Source organism: Gavialis gangeticus, unplaced genomic scaffold, assembly GCF_001723915.1.
Source record: "Gavialis gangeticus isolate Ggan-Ray unplaced genomic scaffold, GavGan_comp1, whole genome shotgun sequence".
Lineage (NCBI taxonomy): Eukaryota > Metazoa > Chordata > Crocodylia > Gavialidae > Gavialis > Gavialis gangeticus.
This window is the reverse complement of record NW_017729025.1, coordinates 84,610,687-84,634,601: the sequence shown is the minus strand read 5'-3', so window position 1 is coordinate 84,634,601 and position 23,915 is coordinate 84,610,687. Positions and strand designations below refer to the sequence as shown.

Here is a 23,915-nt window from a genome sequence, read left to right as displayed (position 1 = left end):
AAAGTGGTGATACATAATTTTAACTTTTCATCAATAACTGAACTTTGTATAATATCCATGCTTCCTGGTTTTAACCACTTACTGAACATAGATTTATCATTTTCTAATCCCTATTACATATATTTTTATTAATGGGTCTTTTTGCCTCTTGCAGGTGCCAGTAGTAGCAGTCATGACGACAGGTGGTGGGACAAGAGCACTAACAGCGATGTATGCTCACTTGTTGTGTCTGCAGAAATTGGGTGTCTTGGACTGCATTTCATACATCACTGGTTTGTCTGGCACAACGTGGTAAGGCTGAAGTGAACAAAGCTTTCATCTGAAATTTTTTTGTAGTAATTTTTTGTTCCTATGAAATTAATTTAAAAAAACATAAAATCTTTACTATGGTGAACTGTTCATTTGTGTTCATTTAAGTAGCCATGCATATGTTTGTAGCCTAGTTAAAATATCTAATGAATATTATCTGCATATGGAAAATCAGAAACTGCTACTGTCTGTGTGTTCCAGAAGCCTTTGTGACCAACAAAAGTACAATCAACAAGGAGTTTGGGCCATCTGAGGTGGCTTTTTCATGTTTCCTTTTTAGATAATTACCAGTATTTGGTACAGATTTATCCATGACTGATGTAACACTGGGAGGGTAACAAAATTTACTAGAGAGATGACAACAGCAAAAGCAACAGTCAACAAAGGGAGGCTTGGTGCTAGTAACTGGAGTGCTCTATGCCTCCAACTCGAATATTATATGGAATGTTGTAATCAAGAAACTACACATATGAAAGCAAAAGTGTTTCCATATAGTGGTGTTAATACTATTTCATTGTTATTTTTAGTGTAACCAAGCAATGTTGTTGCTATGTGGGAAGTGTAAAATCAGGATTGGGGTAGGTGGTGTCCACAAGGAGTTTATATCTAAATTGGCTTACTGCATGAAGAAGTCTGAGAGTCACTGTTTTAAAACACTGGTGAGCAAGATAAGGCCTGTGGGTCAGATCTAGCCCATGGAGCTGTTTCAACTAACCCACAGGACTCCCCACAGGTCTGGAAATTTGGTGGAAGTAAGGGGTGACAATGTTAATTGCTGCATCTCCTTGAGTCTTAGCAATTGAGGCTGCTACCTCCAATTTCCAATCTTGTGGGCCAGGTGATGAGACTCCATGTTCTGGATCCAGCCCAGACCATCCCCATGCTACTCATTGAGCCCCATGCCACTCATCCACTCATGCAAGGCTGGATGAGTTGGGCAACAGTGTTCTAAAGTACACTATGTGGGTTGATATCCACCCTGCAGTGATCTTCCCAAAAAAGACCTCTTTCACAAGGTTTCTACTATTTTTTCCTATTTGGGTTTGCTGTATCTCTAGTTAAAATAAAATTAATGGAAAATAATGGAAATTCCTCCCATCCTTCTCCTCCCCCACATAATCACTGGGGAAACTCCTGTAGGTTTTCATCTTCTATGTGCACACAAGAAGAAATGCCACACAGTTTGCCAGAGATTATACAACTTATTTTTTTGAACATCAGCAGAATTCTAGAAATGGATTCCTAGGCCGCATCTACACAAAACGCTGGCTGCTCAGAAGCTCATTACTACTGCACAGTAGCATTGCATGGCACAAAGCATGACGGGATGTTACTGCACAGTAGTAAGGAGCTACTGCACAGTCAGCATCACCTAACGGCCATTCAGTGACTGTACTAGATGAGTAACTCCAGTTACTGAACAGTCATTTAGTACTTGTCTATACAAGTATTAAATGACTGCACAGTAACAGCTGCACAGTCAGTGTCTCATGTAGATGTGGCCCTAGGTTCTCTTTCTAGTTGTAGGACTGTAATTTACTGTAAAAGTCAAAGTACAGGGTGAAGAGTTCTGCCCCTGAATTCTGTATTTTTGTTAAAGATGCTCTCTATTTACATAATGATACACACTAATGTATGATTTACATCTACATCATGATGCATACATAATGATACATAATAATATAAACATGTATCCACTCAGCATTTATCATATCCAAATACATAGATCTGCTATAGCTATAAAGCAACCCAGCTCAACCTTTCAGGCAAAAATGTGAGACCAGATACATTAGAAGCTACACTTCTGAAATTCATGAACCTTTTGATAAGCCTGGGACTGTGTATGAAGCAATTCTAGGCCCATTTAATAGCCATTATAGGACATTCAGTGGTTTTGATTAAATTTCAATCAATGTTCATTGAGTTTCCTTCAACCACCAAAGAAAACTTCAAGCCCACCTATATAAATTCAAATCAAGGCATCTCTGTAAATCATAGAACTCTAATTTTGAACCCAATTTTTCCTTATATTTCCTATCTCTAGGACCATGTCAAATTTATATGAAGATCCTGACTGGTCACAGAAGGACATGGAAGCAGCACTCAAGGATGCTCGAAAGCACGTGCTCAAAAACAAGCTTACCTCCTGCTTTTCCATTAGTCGTCTGAAATACTATTTGAAAGAACTGTATCGGCGGAATCAAGAGGGATACAAGATATCTTTTACAGATCTGTGGGGACTTATCATTGAAAGTCTATTGCATGATGGGGTACTGTGTGTTTTGTTGCTCATCCTAATAGTTCAATTTTTTATTTTCCAAGGAATATTTCTAGAACCTAACTTGGTTTCAGTACTGGTAATTTTTAAAAAGGATTAATTTTTAAATTTTCAAAAATGAAATGTGCCTCATAAGATTTACACTGTGTGAGCAACATGACCAATAAAAACTGGCAACATAATAAACCAAACTAAGAAAACAACACAGAAATTTCATTGCATGATTAACAGAATCTTTTTTTTTCTTAACCATTTAATTAAAAAATTCTGTTTTTCAAATCCACAGAAAAATTCATATTTTTTCATATATATCTTTATTTCCACATTTTGCAAAATCCGTTTAAAAAAGAGAGGTTGAAGAATTCAGAATTCCAGTTGAGTTCTATGGCAACACAAGAAGAGTATTTCATGAAGGCTTGGGCACACAGATGTGACTAGCACCTTAGTCTATTAGCAAGATCTCTGGTTCCCAGAACTCAGTTCTGTCTGAAGAAGGGCAGGTAGTGTTGGTAGCACTAGTGTTCCTCCAGACTCTGGAGTGAAAGGAACAGCATTTTAGGAAACTCAAAATAAGCATGCTATCATGTCACTTTGGCACTTAGCACTGTTCACCTACTCCTTTAACCAATTCATTCAGGGAAAAAAACAAAGCTGAGTTTTATTTCTAAACACTTTAGAAGCATTCAATTAACAGGACTATTGATATGCTTGCATTTAAGCACTTGCTTAAACAATAAAGAGAATGAGGGACAGAGATCAGCACTTTGAGGACTAAGCCCATAGAGAAGAGCCTGGCTAGAACCTAGCTTTCAACCTGTTTTAATTATTCTATCTCAGATTCAGTCAAAGCTTCATGTGTTATTTACATTTTCCTGAGTTACTATCTTTTTTTAAAACAGGAAAACCACCATAAACTCACAGATCAGCAACAAGCATTAAATCAGGGTCAGAATCCTTTGCCCATATACCTCTGCCTCAATGTGAAGGAGAAAATGAGCAATCAGGATTTTCGAGGTAATAATTATGTTCTAGAATTATATGTGGCTCAGTGCCATAAGTAGGATGGGGTGACTGGGGTAGCTGTCTGGTACCAACTTGGTGGGGTGAGAAAAATTGGCTGCCACTGCAGCTGCACAAACGTACCAGCAGTGTGGCAGCAACCAGAAGCTACTGCTGCTCTTGTGAAAGTCAGGTGCCCTGGGTGCCTGGCCACATTATTGTGTCTCTGGTTTGGCTTTAAATCAAACATGATGCAGTTTAGAATTAGGCAAATTTGTTCATTTCATTCAAGATTACTCAAATTAAGTTGCTGAAAGCAGAACTTATGCTGTTTTATGAATAAAATATGTATGTCTGTATATTTCCAGCTTGTCTGGAAAATGTGTACTACAGTGGATTATCACAAGATTATCCATCCCTCACAGATACAGGAAGTGCCAGAAATCTCATAAGCTTTCCATGCATCTCTTAGTATAAAGGAGAATTTGTTCTCCACACTCATCACTGTAACATGTACAGTGACTATAAGTGCAGTTACAGAACATGGTAAACTAGTTTGTCATGAACAGGCTGAAACCAAAAGTCTTATTTCATTGTTAACTCTGAGTCTCAAAACAGTTTTTCTGTGTACTCATGATCAGATTATTGCAGTCTCTCTTGTGTTCTCTCTTTAGAATGGGTGGAGTTTACCCCGTATGAGGTTGGGTTCCAAAAATATGGAGCCTTCATTCCTGCAGAGCATTTCGGAAGTGAATTCTTCATGGGCAGAATGATGAAGAAGCTCCCAGAATCCCGTATCTGCTTCTTAGAAGGTGATATATTTCCTACAAATTGTAATGCTAATGCTACATCGCTGTAGCATCTAAAAATAACTGGTGTGCCACCGGAACCGCGTAATACTACGCAGTCATTTAGTATTTGCTAAATCACATACTAAATGACTGCTCAGTACCAAATGTGCAGTCCCAGGCATGTGAAGATGTGCCCAATGTGTAATATAAACCACTGACCAGCAAGCCACTTCGTTATGTTGGCAGCAATTGATGAAATCTAATTTTTCAGAAAGTGTTTATGGTCACATATTAGAATGAGTAACAGGTCACTCACTATCTGTAGGCTTTTAAAAATCTCCCTGTCATTATTTCATCAGATTTATCTAATTTCACTGCAAGACATATGCAATATTATACACCTTTATTTCAACAAATGTTGTGTAACATTGCAGTTTACTTAAGCATGAGTTCCTTCTATAGTTCAAATCTCTAAGTTTAGGTTCTTACATAAAATAGACCTACTGGTGACTTACAGCTCTGCTTAATCCAGCAATATAATATTGTGTATGCATATTAATGCATAATGCAGTAATATTCTGAATTTAATATGAAACTGTTCTGAGGAACAGCTTTGGTACATTAGGTATCCCAGAGATCTTTACAAATTTAAAGAAAATAAATACTGAAATCATAACAAGAAAATGTTTTACAGAAACAGACAGGAGAGAGAAATCAGGCTGTGTGTATGTTTCCAGATGATGTTCAAAATGAGTTGTAGAGTAGATGAAGCAGAGGAGGCTGCCAGCATGTGGAGGATTAGCACTTAGTGGGTGTATCTACACATATGCTTTACTGCAGAGTCAACTAATTAGCTCTACAATAAAGCATCACCATCTGCATGTGCACCCCTATTAGGGCACAATACATTAATTAACTCCACTGATAGTACTGTCTGGGACAAGGTGGAGTAATTTAGTGTACCAAAACACATGGATAAAAATGACTGGGTCTGGCTGGGGCATGAAGGTGCTACAGTGCAAGGGCTGCCTGCTGCCTAGCCCCACAGTGCATGACCCTTGTGCCCCAGCCAGGCCCTCCACAGCACACTGAGCCAGGGTGGAGCAGCTCTGAACTGACAGGCTAACCCTTTGGCCCCACCCCCGTCAGCTGGGGCTGCTCCATCCCTGCTCAATGTGCTGCAATACTGGGTGCATATGTAAATTCTGCACCAGAGAGCAATAAACTCTGGCACAAAATGCACCAGAGTTTATTGCTATGTGCAGATTGCATGTGTAGATGCACCTACATGTGCACTTTACTGTGGAGTAGACTAATTAGCTCCATAGTAAAGCATCGCCGTCTACACATGCACCAGTATTAGGGCACAGTAAATGAACTAACTCCATCATAAGATAGTACTGTTGGGGATAGTACTATCTTACAGCAGGACAATTTACTGCACTGAAACACACATGTAGACAGTAACCGCAGGTGTAAATTGTGCCCAGTCAGCCCAGCCAGTTGGGAGGCTGCTCTGCCCTGACTCAAATTGCTGCTGTCCCAGACACACACATAGATGTTGCACCCCAGAGCAGTTTACTCTGGCTCAGACAGCACCAGAGTTTAGTGCTTTGCCTTAATTTAACATGTAGATGCACCCACTATGATTAACTTGAAAAATGTTTTGAGCATGTCTGTACAGTCAAAAGATCATACTAGATAACACTGGAGCGATATACAGCACACCTACTCCACCCTGAAATGAAGGCAATGTAGATACCTTCAAATGTCATTATACCTGTAGCAATAACCATGCCCAAGGCAAAAAGGTTCTGGCACACACCCACTACTGTCCTATGGGTGGACCCATTCCATTTGTCTGAGCTATGAAGCATGGTATCCTGCTTCATGGCAGTACTTCCTAGGATAGTCCTTTGAGGCCTTTTATGTTTTGGCAGCACAATAAAGATGGGGAAATCATTTTTCATTTGTTTCATTTTTATTTAGTGTAGAACTCTGTAAACATCTGTAACATGGTCCAATAGCTTGAGTGGACTGGAATTTATTAAGAACATCAAGTGCTTAGGAACCAGTGACTATCAGGAATAAAGCTGCCTTCCAACTGTAATCTTTTTTCCTGGCAGATACAGTGTAAAGCACAGATGTAATAAACCTTCTTCGGGCAGCCTCTGAATTTCCATACAATTTCCACTCTGGTGGGGTTAACTGCTCCATTTTCCCACTTATGGCATTTTGTTAGTTCACTTTACTCCTCGTCAGTGGTATAACTTGGGCAGGGTGACCAGGGCAACCACCCCAGATGCCAGCTTGGAGAGGGGGAGAAAAAAAAGCTGCAGCTGGCAGCCACCCAATCATGATTACAATTGTGCCAGTGGAAGTTGCCCCAACTCTGTGCAACTGGAAGTTGCCCCTGTGCCCTGGGTGCCAGACCATGTTGCTAGGCTGCTGCTCCTGGCAATATGTGATATTCAAAAATCACTCAGAGCCAAGGAGTCTGATATGGTATCTGAGTTCGAACTGATCAGTAGTGCATGCACAACATGAGACTCCAACCAGCAGTCCCTTCTGGCTTATGCTGTACCTCTTAAAGGTACAGTTTCCTACGCTAACACTAATTTGGGGGTATGGTATTCGAGGGTAACATTCTGAAGGGCTTTTGAGAGATACTGGATTTGCATCATCCTAGATATGGAAAAATAGCTCTAGAAATGAATTATAAGAGGATTATACTGTGAGCCCCTCAAAGGATGGGGTCCATCCTTTTTGACAGCAGCTAGCAAAATAATGAATACTAAAGAAACACACAGGGGGAGTCAGAGCAAAATAGATATTTCAGGATGAAGCTAGTCCAGTCTCCTGTAGCTCTGCCACACCTGTTATGTAGCCCTGGTTTTTACAGTGCAGTAACACAATGCCATCTATTCACCCACAGACACCTTACATTTTAACAGAAGAGCTGGCTTGTGCTGTAGACTGACCAGGTCCAGTCCCCTCTCCCTCATGCTCCTCCTGGAAACTGAGATCCATGGGATACTTCTACTTGTCTTATGCACCTCTGTTTCTGGAAGATGCTGTGCACGGTCAAATTGGGAAGGGTGGCACTATGAGCTTGCTTTCCTGCCTACTTTAATGTTATCAGAGAACCTTAATGAGGAAGGAGAGCATGCATGTGTTGAAGCCCTTTCCATGCTGGCTGTACACCAGGTGTGTGGGACCATTTTACCTTGCAGCAGCAGCACCCAGTTGGGAACCACTGAGATAAGTTGAGTATGGCAATGGCTTTCAACTGGGGATACCACCACATTAAATAAAGTGGTGGAGGAATGACATTACTTCAAAAAGGTTGAGAACTACTGATATAAAGGGAGTTTCAGGTTATTGTTATGAAATGTAATGGAGTTAAGACTATTTGTCTGTGTGGAGCTTTCACAGCAGCCACAAGAAAAGGCTTTCAGGGAGAGAAGCAAACTGCTTTTACGCTGTGAACACCCAGAACAGAGTGGGTGCTGACTGATTTAGATCATTTGACCTGTAGCTGCATTCAGCAACTGTCTGGAATGCTTTTGTGGGCCCACTTTGTTACTCCAAGTTGATAATGTGGCATGTGTTCTCGCAGCTGTTCAGACAGATATTTCTTACTGGCAGTCAGGCCAAAATGTTTTCTGTAATTTGAAATGTTCAGTAATCTTAGTAATAGTATTCAGAAATAGTATTTACAAGCTTGCCAACAGGTGCTGGTTTACTGCATAATTTTTTGTATGTGTCTTAAAGTCCCAGCTCTTTGGAGGTATGTGAATAGGTGGGAGGCTGTCACTTCAAACAATAAATTTCCAGTGCCCACGCTTGCAGAGAAAATTTTGCAAACGTGACCCAAGCTCATCCTAGAAACTCAAAAATCAGAGAGCAAATAATCACTTAACATTTATATTTTTCAATCTCATAATTTTTATGCCTTTAAAATTATTGGCAAAGCTTATCCCTAGCAGAAACACAGTCCAATTAAGTAAAAAAATTGGAATTCATACTTTATACTCAAGTCTTGAAAATGAATGGTAAAGTCTTATGATCTGCTTAATAGAGCAGCTGTTTGTATCATGACAGTGATACTGAATTTATAAACTTATAAAAAATACCACACAAGCTGTTCTGGCACATAATGCAATAAGTAGATAATGCTCTTCATATTACCTAGCCAAGTATGCACACATGTGTGTGTATGTATATGTATGTAAACTATACAGATAAATACACTTTAGAAGCATTCAGTTAACAGGACTATTCAGATACTTGTATTTAAGCACTTGCTAAAGCAATAAAGAGAATCAGGGACAGAGCTCAGTACTTCAGGGACTAAGCCCATAGAGGAGAGCCTGGCTAGAACCTAGCACTCAGATGTGTGTGTGTGTAGAAGTACTTTTTATATGGAAATTTAGCAAAAACATGAAAAAAAATACTAACATAGGAAATTCATTTAAAATGCTTTCAACAGTTTACCATATTGTGTTCTATCAAATTTCTTTTGTGTCACAGGGATCTGGAGTAGTGTGTTTTCTTTGAATATTCTGGATGCTTGGTATATATCTGTCCATTCAGAAGAGTTTTGGCACAGATGGACCAGAGACAAAATTATTGACATAGGTCAGTTATTTTTACATTGTATTACTATTTGACTTTTTCTTTTACCTGTTGATTTTCTTTTCCTGTTTGCTGCTACACATTTAGCAAAAAAATTGGAATTACTTTAAAGACCTATTGAGGAGGTGAATTCCTCCAAGCTTATAGTGCAGAAGAAAGCAGGGCTTTCTACTTCAAATCAGTTTGGACATGGGTGTCTGATGCCTTTTGAGTTGAGGGGGAGCATGTTTCCCCCCTGACACCAGTCAGCCACTGGAGAGGCTGGTGGGGGTCCCCCGGCAGCCAATCCCACTGGCGGCCAATCCTGCTAGCCACAGGGGCACTGATCTCACTCACCATAAAAGTGGCCATGCCACTTCCAGAGCTCTGCAGCCCCTTCCGGAATCAGTGCGGTCACTTTTGCTGGCCGCCCTGCTCCCCGGCCAGCATTTGCAGGGGACGCACTGGTATTCCTGCCTGACCCCTCCCCACCAGCCACACAGGGAGCATGGCCTGACAGGGGGTGCACCAGTGCTTTCAGGGGGTACATGTGCACCCCCCCAGTACTCCCTACATGTCGTCTCTGGATTTGAACCTTTTTATTGGTCCCCTGATTCAATCTGGATTCAGAGATTCAGCCACTGAATCAGGCCAAATCTCCTTCGAACCAAATCACCACCCGAAGCTTTGCATAGCCCTAGGAGAAAGCTATATCCTGTGTGCAGTTCAGCAATAATTTCTGTTGCTTAAGGAGCACAACCAAAGGGATTTCCAGAAAAAGAAAACCCTTAGTTTAATCTTCTTCCTTCCCACTTCAACTATAGTAAATAAAAAAGATTTAAAAACAGGAGAACGAGTGAATAAGTTGCCGAGAGCAGTTGTATAATCTCCTTCATTGGAGGTTTAGAAGGAGAAGCTAAATAGATACCTGTCTGGGATGATTTAGGTATAGCATACCTGCATCTGTGCATAGGGTTGGACTAGATGACTTAAACGAACCTGTCCAGCACTGTAATTCTAAGCAAGGTAGGAGAGATGGTCCTGATATAGGCTTTGATGGAGGAAAGTAAACCATATAAGAAGTAGGTAAGTGCCTGAAGTGATGGTAGGTTTTGCTCATACCTCATGAGCCAGCCACTCTTCTGTGTATTCTTCTTGGCCAAACACCAAATGGAGGCCATCCTTAAGAAGTTTACCATACTTCTGTTTTATCTTTCAGTTTTATTCTGCCTGTGGCTAGTGAGTCAACTTATTTATTGTTGATTCTATTGTTATTCTGTTGTTATTTATTGTTAAAAATAGTGATTTTTATTTTGGCCCCATTTGGGAAATTGTTTGGAAATGTTTATTATTTTACTTATCTTTCATTAAGGTGAGATAAATTATAACAACTACAATAATATGGCACCAAATTTGTGCTTTAAAAAGTAAAAGAAGACATTGGTCCTGCCCCATAGAGGTTTGATGCAAGTGTCCAATTCTGCAATACGTACTACTATGCATTATGCTTGTTATTGCAAGTCATTCCAGCCAAGGTAATAGAATGCCTTAGTAGAAAACATGACCTAAATAAGTATAGGTTTGTAGCACTGGAACTACACTGGAGAACAATAAATCCATATGGGTGATCTAGGATTTTGAAAAGGTGGGTACATACTATGCAATGCAGCCTCACATATAGCACAACACATTTTTCTCCAGCTGAAAAGAAACTGGAAGCTTTGCTAATATGCTAGGGACCTAGGGGTATATTATTCAGTTTAAGATTGAAGCAAAAGCAAGGATATCTTTACTGGAATGTGCATTAATTTGCTATACCACATATTGTATATAAAAAACACAACTAGGCAAAAATAATCAAAAGATGTTTTTCATTAGTCCTGTAGCCTTCAGACTTAAATGTACATCTCTTTTTCAGATTCATTAAACAAAATCTAACATTCTTGAGCTAATGTTCACTTGAGTTAATGTGTCCATGCCTGAGTTAATGTTTTTACCTAGAGATAAAAACAATCTATGAGCTATGAAATAGGAAATACATTACCAGGAGCAGCTAACAGATAGCAAAAGAAAGGATAGCTTGATTAGTGGAACATTAAGACCATTAAAATGGAGAGAGGGTCTTCAATACCTGTGGAATTAAAAGTTTAGAAGGAATTAGGTAAGAGTATAATGAGCCATGAAGTCAATTGACTCTGTCACTGCTGCCTGAATACAAATGTTGATGCCACTACCAGGCAGCTGTTTTTAAACTTTGGGTGAAAAAAGAATCAAGAGAGGTGCACTGCACCACAGCACCCCACTGGGATCCACCTGAATCCATACTACAGATGAGGGTATGGAGATGGAAGAGAATTGCAACAAATAACCTTATGGTTTACATGCTTATATTTGCAAGCAGTAACTTGTTGTTTCCAGTTGTTTTCAGAATAAGAATAGCGAGATTGGCAATGCTTGAAAAAGATATGAACCTTTCACATGGACTCAGTGTATGCATGTGCGGGAGGGCAAAAGGAAGTGAGGGAGGACAGGAGTGAGATGCATGGCAAAGATGCAGGGGGAAAAATGGTTTTGGTACAGGGTACTAAATGGGGTAAACTCAGGGATAAAGAAGAGGAAATTACCATCAGTCGAATAAGGGCTTTCAGTGAGGACTTCAAGAAGAAGGGGCAGATTTGGGAAAGGTTAGAAGAATAAGCAAACAGATTAGACAGACTGTATATAAGGAAATAAATAAATTAAAACAAACCCCAACATCTGGTCTGGTCTGGTATATCGCAGGATGCTACACTAACTTATGGCGCAAGAGTCCCCCAGCAATGAATCCCAACATAATAATTTTTTCATATCATTCCTTCTGCAGAAGAAGAGTCTGTTCTGCCTCCAAGGCCAAATGAGCTAGATACTTGTGTGGTTGTTCCCCGAGATAGCTTTTCAAACATTTTACGAGATCTAGTTCTGTTGCGGCCTGCCATTTCAGAAATCCACAATTTTCTAAAGGGCTTCCATATGCATGACGACTACCTACTGAATAAGTTTTCTATCTGGAAAGGTATGGCAATAACATTGTGTTTAAAGGAGTTTTTTACATATTGGCTTGGAGATCAACATTTTTGGAGGAGATCTGTAGACCCCACTGAAAGTAAATGGTGTTACTTAAATGCCTATACTAGTTTCTTTGTGAAGAATCTCAGATGGTAGTTCTGCAGGTAGCAAGATGTGGTATGATGGTTTTAACGTTGTGAGTATGGATGGATCTGTTATCTAGCAGTGGGCAAACAATGCATTAGTTGTGTCAATCATTACTGTATTCCAGTAGTTTCAAGATTTGCTAAGTGCTGCCAAAACATTTAAGAGATTGAAGTCTCAGCTCCCCAAACAAGTGCCTGTAAAACCTTTTTACTGTGATTCTGGAATTCTGTGCTTAAAGATCAGTTCTGGATCTTCCAATAGTCTTTCTTTTTATCGCAGACCCCAATCATAGTCTGGTCTCTTATCAGAGACTCTGTCCCCCAAAGTAACAAAATTTGATATTCAGTCTAGTTTATTCAGATAGTTGCACCATCTTTTTGTCCCTTGTTTAAAAAAACCTATCCTACAACTGGTTCTGTTCTGAAATGTGGTACTTATCAAATTTCTGTAATATACATTTTTAGATGGCCCTTTCCACTTCAGTGAACTGAAAACTTGTTAAACATTTAAAACCATCTATTTTTAGAAATGTTTAGCAGTCTTATGAAAGTCTTCCTTTTTCCTGGTACCCGTAACTTGCAGATATAGAGGGAAGAGCCACTTAAACTTCCTCCAGTCAACTTCTATATTTTTAGTAGGAAGAAAAAATATTTCTCATACTGGAATTATTACTATTGGTATTTCTATTACTACTATGCATTTTAAAGCTTCTCATGGTCTTGAAATGTTAGAATAAGTCCCATGGGGATGGATTAGTGGCCAGAGGGCAAGCATGGCAGCTGAAGGGCACAGAATACATTCCTTTATCATATTGGTTTGCAATTTATCACATGGGTATCTCTTCTATACACATTATATGTGTGTGTTTATGCATCAACTGCAGTTAAAAAGCAGTCTTTTACCTTTCTTTTTTTAAACTGGTAAGAGAGAGATTACTGGCTCTAGCATATTACCCAGCCAATATGTAACCTACCAATGAAAGCATAAACAGAATGTTTAGCTGCAGCAGTTATACACATAAATACCATATTTCCTTACATGTGAGCCCCAGAGTAAGATATGCACCTTGTTTTTCAAAGGAAGAATGAAAGACAAAAAGATCTTTCGTTGTAGTGAGTAACTGAATGGCAGCAGCTAGAGAGTTGAGCCTACTCATTGTTCTGCTCCCTTTGTACTGGTGCAGACTATTTTTGCTTTTGGCCAGTAAGCAGCAGACTCTGTTCTTACCATATTTCTTGCATATGATGCGCACTCAAATTTCCAGCAGCTGTTTTTGGGGAAAAAGATGCAGGCTGTATGTAAGAAAATATGTTATGGTTTGTAACTAAGTATGTAAATGACCTCATTATCATAGTATCAGATCAGTATCATTATCACATTATCTTTGATCTTTACCCCTACAAAATAAGGAAGTTTTGTTCTCATTTTTTTATGAAAAACAGAGGCAAAGAGAATCTAAGGGTATCATGTAGATCAAGACCATGATCACACCCCTCTTTCAGAACACACCATGGGAGCAGCAGCTGGGGACTTATTTTAAATACCCAAATTGGGTAAGAATTCCCCCCTTCTTCCCCTATGCTCAATGGTACATCTCCTCCCTGCCCTTCCTATGTCCCCCACACCACCTATCACTGCTGCCGTCCCCACTTTCCTTGGCTGATCCAGGGGTGGAGAGAGCTTGAGAGCTGCTTGTACACTGCTCTGGCAGGGCTGTGGGGAAGCCGGGCTCAGCCAGGAACAGCAGCAGAAGCAAACAGGTTCCCTCTCCTTGCCCAGTCTCCCTAGATGTTCCCTGCCAGCTTGGGAGCAGGCTCTGGGAGAGGGAACCTGCTTGCCACTGCTATTTCTACTGTTGTCCTCAACTGAAACCAGCTCCCCACCCAGCCCGCCAGGAGCAGCTCTGGAGCTTCCCCTATCCCTGGGGCAGCTGGGCACAGTGGCAGTGGAGAGCAGTAGGGTTAGAATGGAAGGGGAGAGGAAGGGAGGTACCACTGAGCACACGGGGTGGGGGTGCCAAGAGCAGGGTGTGGGAGATTCTTATCTGATTCAGGTTCTTCAAAAAAGTCACTGGGCTGATGCTCCTGTAGAATGGTCTGCCTGTCCCAGTGGGGGAGGGGAAGCCAGGAGAAGGGATACAGCCATTCCTTCACTGCCAGTTGCTGCTCCTTCACCCCCTATTACAAAATCCTGGATCTACTCATGAAGGTCCAGTGCATCCCCAGCACTGCTAAGGCAGTAAAGCACATGTGTAGATGTGCCCTATGTCAAGGATCTAAAGGAGAACCAAATTCCCTTTCCAGACTCTAACTCTTCACTTTCCTCAGAGGAATAGCATACCTGTTTTTGCACTGGCATATGCTCTTGACAAGATCTGTTTTTCTTGTAGACTGTGCACTTGATTCTGTCCCCAACCAGCTGACAGGATCAGAAGACCAGCTCTTCCTGATAGATACTGCATTTGTCTTCGAGTCCAGTTATCCACCACTTATGAGGACAGAAAGAAAAGTGGATCTCATTTTGCATTTCAACTACAGTTCAGGATCACAGATAAAAGTGGGAATTATGCACTTTCTTCTATAATGTTCTTTCACCAATGCTTTAGGATTTAGCTGCCAGAATTATTAACTCCCTAGTAGCAAACAGTGAGAGGGAAATATCTACTTAGGAATCAGCTTGAACTAACAAATTTTCAGTAGTATGAATCAGTGCCAGTATAAACATCTCTAAAAAGTAGTACTGATAGAGATTGCCTGAAATTTCTCTCACTTCTTCAGTGTGTGTGCTATTTAGCAAAAATTTAATCTGGGTATATTTGGATTATCTAAATGTGAAAGAAATTTCAGAATTTTTAGATCCTATTTTTAACTTGACACTGAAAGTGTGGGGGAGTGTTTTAGCTACTTTTGAAGAATTTAGGTTTATAATTAATTACTTTATAAGCATTTGAAAATTGCATCTCCTATTTGAAGGTGGACTTCCTTATATATGCATTAATTCACACAAACTCCTATGTCAGGAAAACTGCACATGCAGCGCAAGAGTCCTGTTTGAGTGTTTGACCTCCTAGTCAGACACACAGATAAAGGCAAAAAAAATCCTGAATGCTTCATCAGGCTTGTAAATATCTCTCTGTACACTGACAGTGGGAGTTGGACTTTTAAGTAAAAACAGCTTGTCCTTTTCTTTTTTTTCCCCTTTCTGTGGTAACAGCCTTTGAGGGAAGCCTCTAAATACTTCTCGAAGCAAGGAATTCCTTTCCCCAAAGTTGTGCCTAGTGAAGATGAAACAAAAAATCTGAAGGAATTCTACATGGTTGGAGATAAAGAGGGCCCAGAAACTCCTATAGTACTGCTCTACCCACTGGTGAATGACACCTTTAGAAACTACAAAGCACCTGGTAAGTTAACAGCTGTCAATCACTTAACTGAAGTCAGCAGGAATAACCTGTTCATCTTTTGAATTCCTACTTTTTATTTCAATCCAATACACCTTTATTGGCCAAGTATCTGTAAAAGATTTTCTTCACTATTGGATCAGGTCTTCTCAACTCTGGAACGTATTCCAGACCCCACAATCTCAAATTTTTTAATAGACACCAGTACATCAGATCCATTATAGAGATTTAGCCAGGTTTCACGCTGAACATTTGTCCCCTTCATTTGGGATTTCCCTGAGTCTTTTTTATTTTGTGGATTGCCCATCATAAATGAACAAGGTCCTAGGTATACTTTTTGAGTTTGCAGTGTCAGAAATTAGTATACCTATTTTTTGCTGTACCTCTGATACCTTCTTATGGAAGGGCTATAGAACTTATGGTGTATGCTTTAAAAAATGCTTCCAGGCTTATAGTTATAAAGATAACCTTGAAAATGTAATCCATGTGTAAACTGATGTAATGATACCAGCTGAAAAAATTACTCTGAGATGTGAATCGCTTCTCGTCACTTCAGTGGGTTCTTGATTCTGAAACCTACGGAGGGCGCTTAAAGGTCAGTATAGCTAATTACTGCAGTGATGATCATGTTTAGCAAAGCTATCCATCTAAACCCTGCAACTTCAGTTTGCATCTTTAGGAGTTGAATGCATCAGTTGCCCCTTGCCCAGGTATCAAAATCTCTGGATTCCTCTGTGAAAACTTCCAAAACACAGTTATTTATTATTTCTATGAAACTGCAATATACCAAAACCCCAAAATTTAGGAACAGCATAAAATACATTGGATTCAATAGAAAAATAGATATGGGGCTGCCATAATGATATTATTAAACATTTTTCTCTCTTTGTCATGAAAACATCAATCCTTTTTTAATTAAAGGAAGCATCCATAAATTCTCCAAGGTGCCCCAGAGTCCAAGTAAATGCAGAAATAAATGCAGTTTGCCACAAAATGCCTGAGGTCTCATGATCAATATCTCTGTCTGAAACATCCCCTTTTCTCTTTTACAATACAAATATTTGATTGTGGCACTGTAGAGTACTCTTCTATTAATGCCTCCTTTTTTCTGCCAACTGCCATCAAGGCATCTTCTTCTTCACATTGGATTATTGATATCCCATCTCATCTAAAAACACTGTTAATGTTTCCCTATGTCCTGACTTGTAGAAGGCTCAAACACCGACACCAACACTCTTCTCCACTCCCTCACCACAGGAGGCATCTGATTTCCACCAGCCAACAGAGATCTGTTCTACAGGTCTTTATAAAGAATTTATACTGTATTTATCATTGAAGTGGCTGAGCACTTTTCAGTAGTTACCCAAGATGACTAATGTCTGTGACCCATTATTTTAGTCTCTTATTCTCTACCTAAAAAAACAATGTTTATGGTGGAGAAGGGTTCCTACACCCGGGGGGTGGGGGGAGGGGCATTTCTATGTTTTGTTTTCTTGTGTTTAATATACATGTTGCTATCTGTTTATGTTGGAGAAGGTCAAAAAATGTGTCTTGCACTTGGAGCTGACAGATGCATGGCATGTGATGGTCCTTAATTCGAAAGGAAATTCATTCCACTCTCTTGCATGAGCCTCTGAAAGTTTTGCCTTCTTCACAGATGAGATTTACCATTATAACCATTATAAGAAAGTTGCATTGTACCATAAAACTAAATTTGTTGATCCCTGAGATTTATCGTGAACTTTAGGAATTTTTAAGATGTCTTAAACCTGGTTCATTGAGCAGCAGTTGAATTTGATTTGATGTTATACAGAAAGCCTATGCAGAGAGAGTAGAGGATAAGTTTGATGAGCCTGAAGCGGCCTGCATTGTTGAGATGTACTGCAGTATTCTGAATTAGCTGGAATTGCTTAAGAGACAAAGGCCTAAAACCACAATACGGTTTCAATAATTAACCCAATTGCTACTTTTCCTTTAGGTGTGATGCGCAGCCCCTCAGAGGTGGCAGATGGTGACATTGATGTTGCCAGTACCAATGGTCCATATAATATAAATAATATGCAATATTCAGCGAAAACTTTTGACAAACTAGCAAACCTGAGTTACTACAACATCGAAAATAACAAAGACGCACTTCTTCATGCTTTGCGTATAGCAGTGGAAAAGAAAAAAACGTGTAAGAAGTATTCACCATCTCAGACATCACTCCTCTGAGATTATTTTTCTGTATGTTGCACCACAGAGAAGGGTGCTCTACTGATTGTCCAGCACTGTGGAATACAAACGAAATATTCTTGTGTTGCTGTTACTGAAGAAAAGGAACTGGAACAGAAAGTGACACGGGGGGGAAAGAAGAGCAGCAGCTAAAAATACAACTTAGCCTGTCTTCATAAAAATGTAATGTCTAGCTGTCAGAAAAGGGTATAAATATAAAGAATAAATCTCATTAATGAATGAATATGCTTCCATGGTTGCCAGCCTCACCAGAGGGGCTAAATTCGGAATGGACCTGAGAACGAACTATGCTACAACTTCTACATGTGGTCTTTCAAGTCAGGGTTGAGGTATCTTGGGAAAGAAATGCAAGGAAGCTTGAATTTAACAATGTTTTGCTCTACATATAGTATAAAGAGAGGACATCTGCTTACCAGGACTGTAAATCCAAAACTGTAAAGGAGAACAAAATCCATTTTTCATATAACAACAACATAATGTACTAAGATATTTTTATGTTAATGTAAATAAACATGAAGTTTTGTGCAGTTATTTTTTGGATTCTGTATGCCAAAAAAATCATATTTTTAAAACAACTTCCTTCTCTATTAGCTGAGCAACTAATGACAGTGGTTACCTCTATATTCACAGCAGCTAACAAAATATTTGTAAAAGAAGATGATGCAAGCATCAGAGTTCAAAACCAGACCTGAATATAAATCAGTGTCACAGTATTTTAGGGAGTTTGAATTTGGGGTTTCAGCTTAGGCCAATATCTAGTAAGATAATCCTCCTCAAAAAATTCACTAAGTGGAAGGTAATTCTGCTGACACATCAGAGATTAGAAGCCAGATAACCTTTCAAGAATATTAGATTCAAAACCAAGAATTAGAAACCTGGATAAAGTAGAGCTAAAGGTACTTCGGTTCTCCCCTTGTCTTCTTTTTACCTGTCTTTCATGCAAAATGCACACAGTGGAATATCACTTTTAAAATGTATTTCATACACATGCATCTTGGACACTTTTGTCACCAAAAAGTTTTGAGTACTTTCATGAAAATGCTCTAATAACATGATCTGGATAAATAATATTTAGATATGAGATATACTAGGTCTGTGTTTAATCTACTTGAATAACTGGCTGACCCAAGAACCTCAGAGTTTAACCTGTGTGTCCATCCCTAGCTCTTGGAACTCACAGGCCCTACTCGCTGCCCTCTGTTTCACTCTCCTGGAGCTTTTGCCCTGGACACCAACTATGTTATGCTTCTGCCTGGAAGGACACACCTGGCAGAATCAGGATCCACTAGGGAGTAGAGAATGATTGCTTTTCTGTATTTTATTTGTCTAAGTAGGAATCTATGAAATCTTCTGTGAGTGTGCCTACACAAGACACTTTATGTGCCGTAGACTAACCTACTGTGCAGTAAAGAGTCACTATATAACCATGCACAACAGCTACTGTGTAGTTAGCTAGTACCTGTAAATACAAGTACTAAACTAACTGTACGTTTCTTGAAGACATTGACTGGCAGCAAATTTGTTCTCAATCAGACACACCAGCAGGAGGCCCAGAAGCTCCCCCCAGGAGCCAATCAGCATGGGGACCAGGAGCGGGTCCCAGGACAGCTTCCCATGGGAGCAGGGAACTGAGCAGCATGGGGACAGAGTCCCTCTGCTCCCCACTGTCCCAGTGCTTCAGGGCTCCCAGCTTCCCACAGGAGTGGGGGGAGGGGGCTAGCAGCAAGCCCCCAGCTGGGTACAGATTTCCAGCTACCCAGTGGGACAGCTCCCACCCAGCCCCTGGCTGAGTGGGGAATCCCCACTCAGGGGCTCACTGCCAGCTGTCTCAGTGGCCAATCAGGGCAAGGGACTGGGAAAGCATCCCCTCTTCTGCAGCTGTTTCCGGCCACCTGACCCAATCAACTCTTCAGGGCAGGGGGCCGAGAAACAGCTGCGCCCCATGCCTTGGAGCCCAGGCCTGACCCTGGTGTCCCCTGCCAGCCTTGGGCTGGCACCTGGAGGAGTACAGAACTCTCCCTGGCTGCCATCTGGCAGGAGAGCAGAGCAGGAGTATCCCTGCCCTGAACTGCTCCTGTTGGGAGCAAATTTGCTCCTGATGGGTGCACATGTAAACATGCTGTCACGGAAAGGTTACTGCACAGTATTTTACTGCACAGTAAGTTTTCTGTGCATTAATTGCATATGTAGATGCACCCTGTGTGAACTTGTGTGAAAGTAAAGAAACTGTTAAAACAACATCAGCATTGAGTACATTTAGATTAGTTTTAATGTACATGTGAAACTGATAAAGAAATTAAGCAGTTGTTATAAATTGATACGGTATGTAAGGTTTTTTCCTCAGGGCATTTGCCTAGGATAAGAATTTAAGGCAGTTTCAGTACCATATTTCAGAAGTTCCATCTTAGAACTATGTTTAGGTGTGTAACATTTGTTTAATCTTTAAGTCTTGTGTTATCAAGACTCAGATCACCAGGGTGTAACTTGAAATTTTAGCACCCTGAGCAGCACTAGGGGGGAGTGGAGGTGTGAGGAGTGAATGCAGGCTGCTGCCACCACACTGTAACCTCCCCAAACAGGGGGGGTGCAGCAGCAGCAGTGGTGGTCCTGCCTCCCTGGGGGCTACCATTTTGGTGCCCCCTCTGAACTGGCACCTGGGACTGTTGACCATCTTGCTCTCCACAAGTTATGCTACTACAGATCACTGTCTGCAAACTTCATTTCAATGCAACAAAATTTTTCTGTGTAACAACATACTAATTTCCTCTCCTCTCCTGCAAAAAACACCTGCTCTTGCAATTCTAACAGGTCTATAATACAGGAGTCTTTAGGAGGTTTAGTGATAAACAGGACAGATTCTTTGGTGCATTTGCTAAAACTCTCCTGCTTCCCAAAGACCAACCAACTGTCTTGATAATGCTGGTCTCCTATGGCTTGCAAAAAACTGAAGTGCTTTTCCTGTGAACTCTTATGTTTTCAAAATCAGGGATTCTCTCCTTAGAGGTACATAGAGGTTTGAAGATGATCTGAAAGTCAGATGTAGCTGGATAGGAAGTCAGAAGAAAAGAACTGCTTGCCTAACCATCCTGCTGCTTTCAGAAGACTCAAAGGGAGTCACAGGGAGTGATGACCAACTTTCTCAAAATTAGTGATTATTTTTCTAGCTTCATCAGTGACATTTATTGTCTGAGAGAGTTATGTTATAGAATCACAGTGCCCTACAGGGTCATCCAAAGGAGCCCAAATAGCCCACTCCCCTTCATAAATGCTGGATTTGATATTACTGAACCATCCACTCAGATGCCTATCCAGTCTTACCTTGAAAAGCTCCACTGAGAAAGATTCCACAGCTTCCCTAGGTGAACTGTTCTTACAGTTTGGAAGTTTTTCCACAGATTTGATCAACATCTGTTTTGCTGCAGTTTCAACCTATTGTCTCACAGTCTGCCCCCTGTGACAAAGGAAAATTATTTTTCCCCTCTTTGCAGCCTTTCATATATTTAAAAGTTGCCACCATAACCTCCTTTAATCTCCTTTTCTCCCAAATAAACATACCAAGTCCCTTAAACCTTCCTCATACAGCTTGCACTCCAACCTCTTTATCATCGTTCTTGCCTGCCTCCAGAGTTTTTGCAGCCTTCCTAAAATGCTGTGCCCACAACTGGACAGAGTGCTCCAAGACAGGTCAAATTGGTGCTGAGCAGAGTGACACTGTTACTTCTGGTGTTTCATATACAATGCTTTGTTGATGTAACTCAAAGTTGTATTTGTTTTTGTAAGAACATTGCCCGTAGGTTATAATTCAGCGATACTCCTCCTGGCCTACCAATGCTGAGGTTCCTGGATCAAGACCTGTTTCTACTACAGTTATCTCCATCAGCATCTCAGCTCCTGGCCAAGCCTGTCCTTTGCGTTCTTGCAGGAGGGTGGATCTGAGGTTCCTTTCAGTCCTGTGAGCAAATCACTGACTTGTATAAAATGTATGATTCATCATAACTCTCAAATTCTTTCCTGGAAATGCTAGGCAAAGTTTGTTCTCTCCCCCCTTCTTTCTGTATTTGTAGATCTGTTTTTTATTTGTATGTGTAGCACATTACATTTGTCTATGTTAAACTGAATATTGTTGTCTATGCCCCAGTTCTCCAATTTATCAAGATCCCTTTGAATTTTAATCCTATTCTCCAAAGTATTTGCTACCCCTTGTCATTTCAAACATCTTCATATTCCATCAGTATGCTTGCTATATCTACCTCCAAGTCAATAAAAACATTAAATAACACTGGAACGAAAACAGACTCCTAGGGTACCCCACTTAAGATATCTTGCAAGTCTGATATTGGCTCATTGGTAGCTGTTTAAAAGATATCACCATTTGTTTCCACATGTAATGCTACTGACTTTGTGTGCAGAAGCAAACCTTCTGCAGCAGGAATCTCCTTAAGGCTGCTACCTGAAGTTGGATCTACTGAGAAAGCAGCATAAAGATGCCTAAACACACTAGAGAACCAGCCTTTCTGTGTGTGCAAGTTTGTTGTCTTCTGTAGATTTGTTGCAGGATAGGAAGAGGACCATAAGCTTATTTTTATAGCTGCCAGCTAAGGGATTTTTTAAGTAGCACAGATGTTGGTTGAAGAAGTAAAAGTAAGGACAAAATATTTAACCTGAACATTGTCAGGCAAGAGGTCATGAAAATGAGTAATGTAAAAACTAACTGTTAGAAATGGAAATTTCCAAAAAATGAGGAAGACAGTAAAAAAGACCCTAGTGGGCAAAAAATAAAGACATTTAGAACCTAGGGTTTGGAAAACTTTAATCCTAGACTATGAAAGCCTTACAACCCGCCCCCACCCCCAGGATGGTTAACTGCTAACATACAAGAGGATATCTGAATCTGTACCAGGGAGAGGGAGGAAAGAAATCAAACCCATGAGGCCGATAGAAAAGAGCATAAAATGTGGTAGGCAATATGCAAGATATAAATTGGGAAATCTAAAAAGATTTTAGATAGCTAAACACATGAGTTGGTAGGTATGCTGGACTACCAACAAGCAATTAAAGAAGCTAAGGCTATAGCTGAGAAGCCAAATGAATTTCCGTTCATTTGTATCATGGAGGCTATACCATTTAAATAAAAATATGGACATGATGTTAGCAAGGTATCTGCTGTTTGTTTTAGATAGATCCTCCCAAAGGTTTATCTTTTAAATACCTACAGCATTGTTTTCTTTTACAGTAGATAGATCTCTGTCCAGATTACTGAAAAATTTAAACAGGATGGGGGATTTAAGCACACTTCCATTCAAATATATATTAAAAGTAATGGAATATATGTCTAAAATGCTGTCAAATTTAAAAATCTCAGTCAAAAGCTGATCTCTTAAAATGACATATAATTTTATTGTTCAGTCAGCTCCACTTCAATATGTCAATGGTATTGTATGAAACTTGGCTGTAGCTAGAAAGGAATGAAATGACTGATCTGGTTTACTGTAGCTTCAGTGAAACACTACATTACATACACACTTCTCGGATGTTTAAGGATGGCTACACTTACTGACTTTCTAGAAAGAAGCCTGTGGGGATCTAAAGAAAAATGGGTAATATTTTGCTGGTTGCAATCCTTATTTTATTTCTTGGTAAAATAGGCCATGACCTCAAAGACTAGGTGTTTATACTGGAGTAAAAATAGATGTACTTAGTTTCTGTTTAAGCAGGTTTGTGATTGTTTTAAAAGATGACTGGATCCTACAAAAGACCCAGGAACAGATGTGTCATTCTTGCATTGAGATGTACTGGAGTGTTGGAGCCTGGATTTTTCTAATCAAGTACTAGAAATAATACGTACAGCCAATTTTGCTGGTGTATTTTGGAAGTTTGGGGTCAAAGAATGATGGGATCCAGAACTGCCAACTATTGGTCGTACATCTTTGCCGTCTGTAGAGGTGAACTATGATCTGGATTTCTTCAGGATTTGGAGCGAATATTGCCCTTCGGTTTTTAACTCAGTGCTTTTCCACCTTTTTAGATGACAGCCACCCGTCATTTGACTTGAAGCACCCCCCAATAAATTTTCTGAACTGAGCAGCACCCCATTTCA

The 23,915-nt window shown here is 40.1% G+C and overlaps 1 protein-coding gene across 1 annotated transcript in view; it reads left to right on the top strand.

Annotated features, from left to right (window-relative positions):
* LOC109298785 (cytosolic phospholipase A2 epsilon-like) overlaps positions 1 to 18,697 on the top strand; it is a 70,080-nt gene extending 51,383 nt beyond the window's left edge. The window contains exons 13-21 of the mRNA XM_019519063.1: positions 155 to 291; positions 2,354 to 2,579; positions 3,487 to 3,601; positions 4,261 to 4,398; positions 8,911 to 9,018; positions 11,858 to 12,046; positions 14,576 to 14,742; positions 15,400 to 15,586; positions 17,562 to 18,697. Of these exons, the coding sequence (XP_019374608.1) occupies positions 155 to 291; positions 2,354 to 2,579; positions 3,487 to 3,601; positions 4,261 to 4,398; positions 8,911 to 9,018; positions 11,858 to 12,046; positions 14,576 to 14,742; positions 15,400 to 15,586; positions 17,562 to 17,797 (1,503 nt within the window). The 3' untranslated portion in view covers positions 17,798 to 18,697. The remainder of the gene's footprint in view (positions 1 to 154; positions 292 to 2,353; positions 2,580 to 3,486; positions 3,602 to 4,260; positions 4,399 to 8,910; positions 9,019 to 11,857; positions 12,047 to 14,575; positions 14,743 to 15,399; positions 15,587 to 17,561) is intronic.
* Positions 18,698 to 23,915: the final 5,218 nt, after the last annotated feature.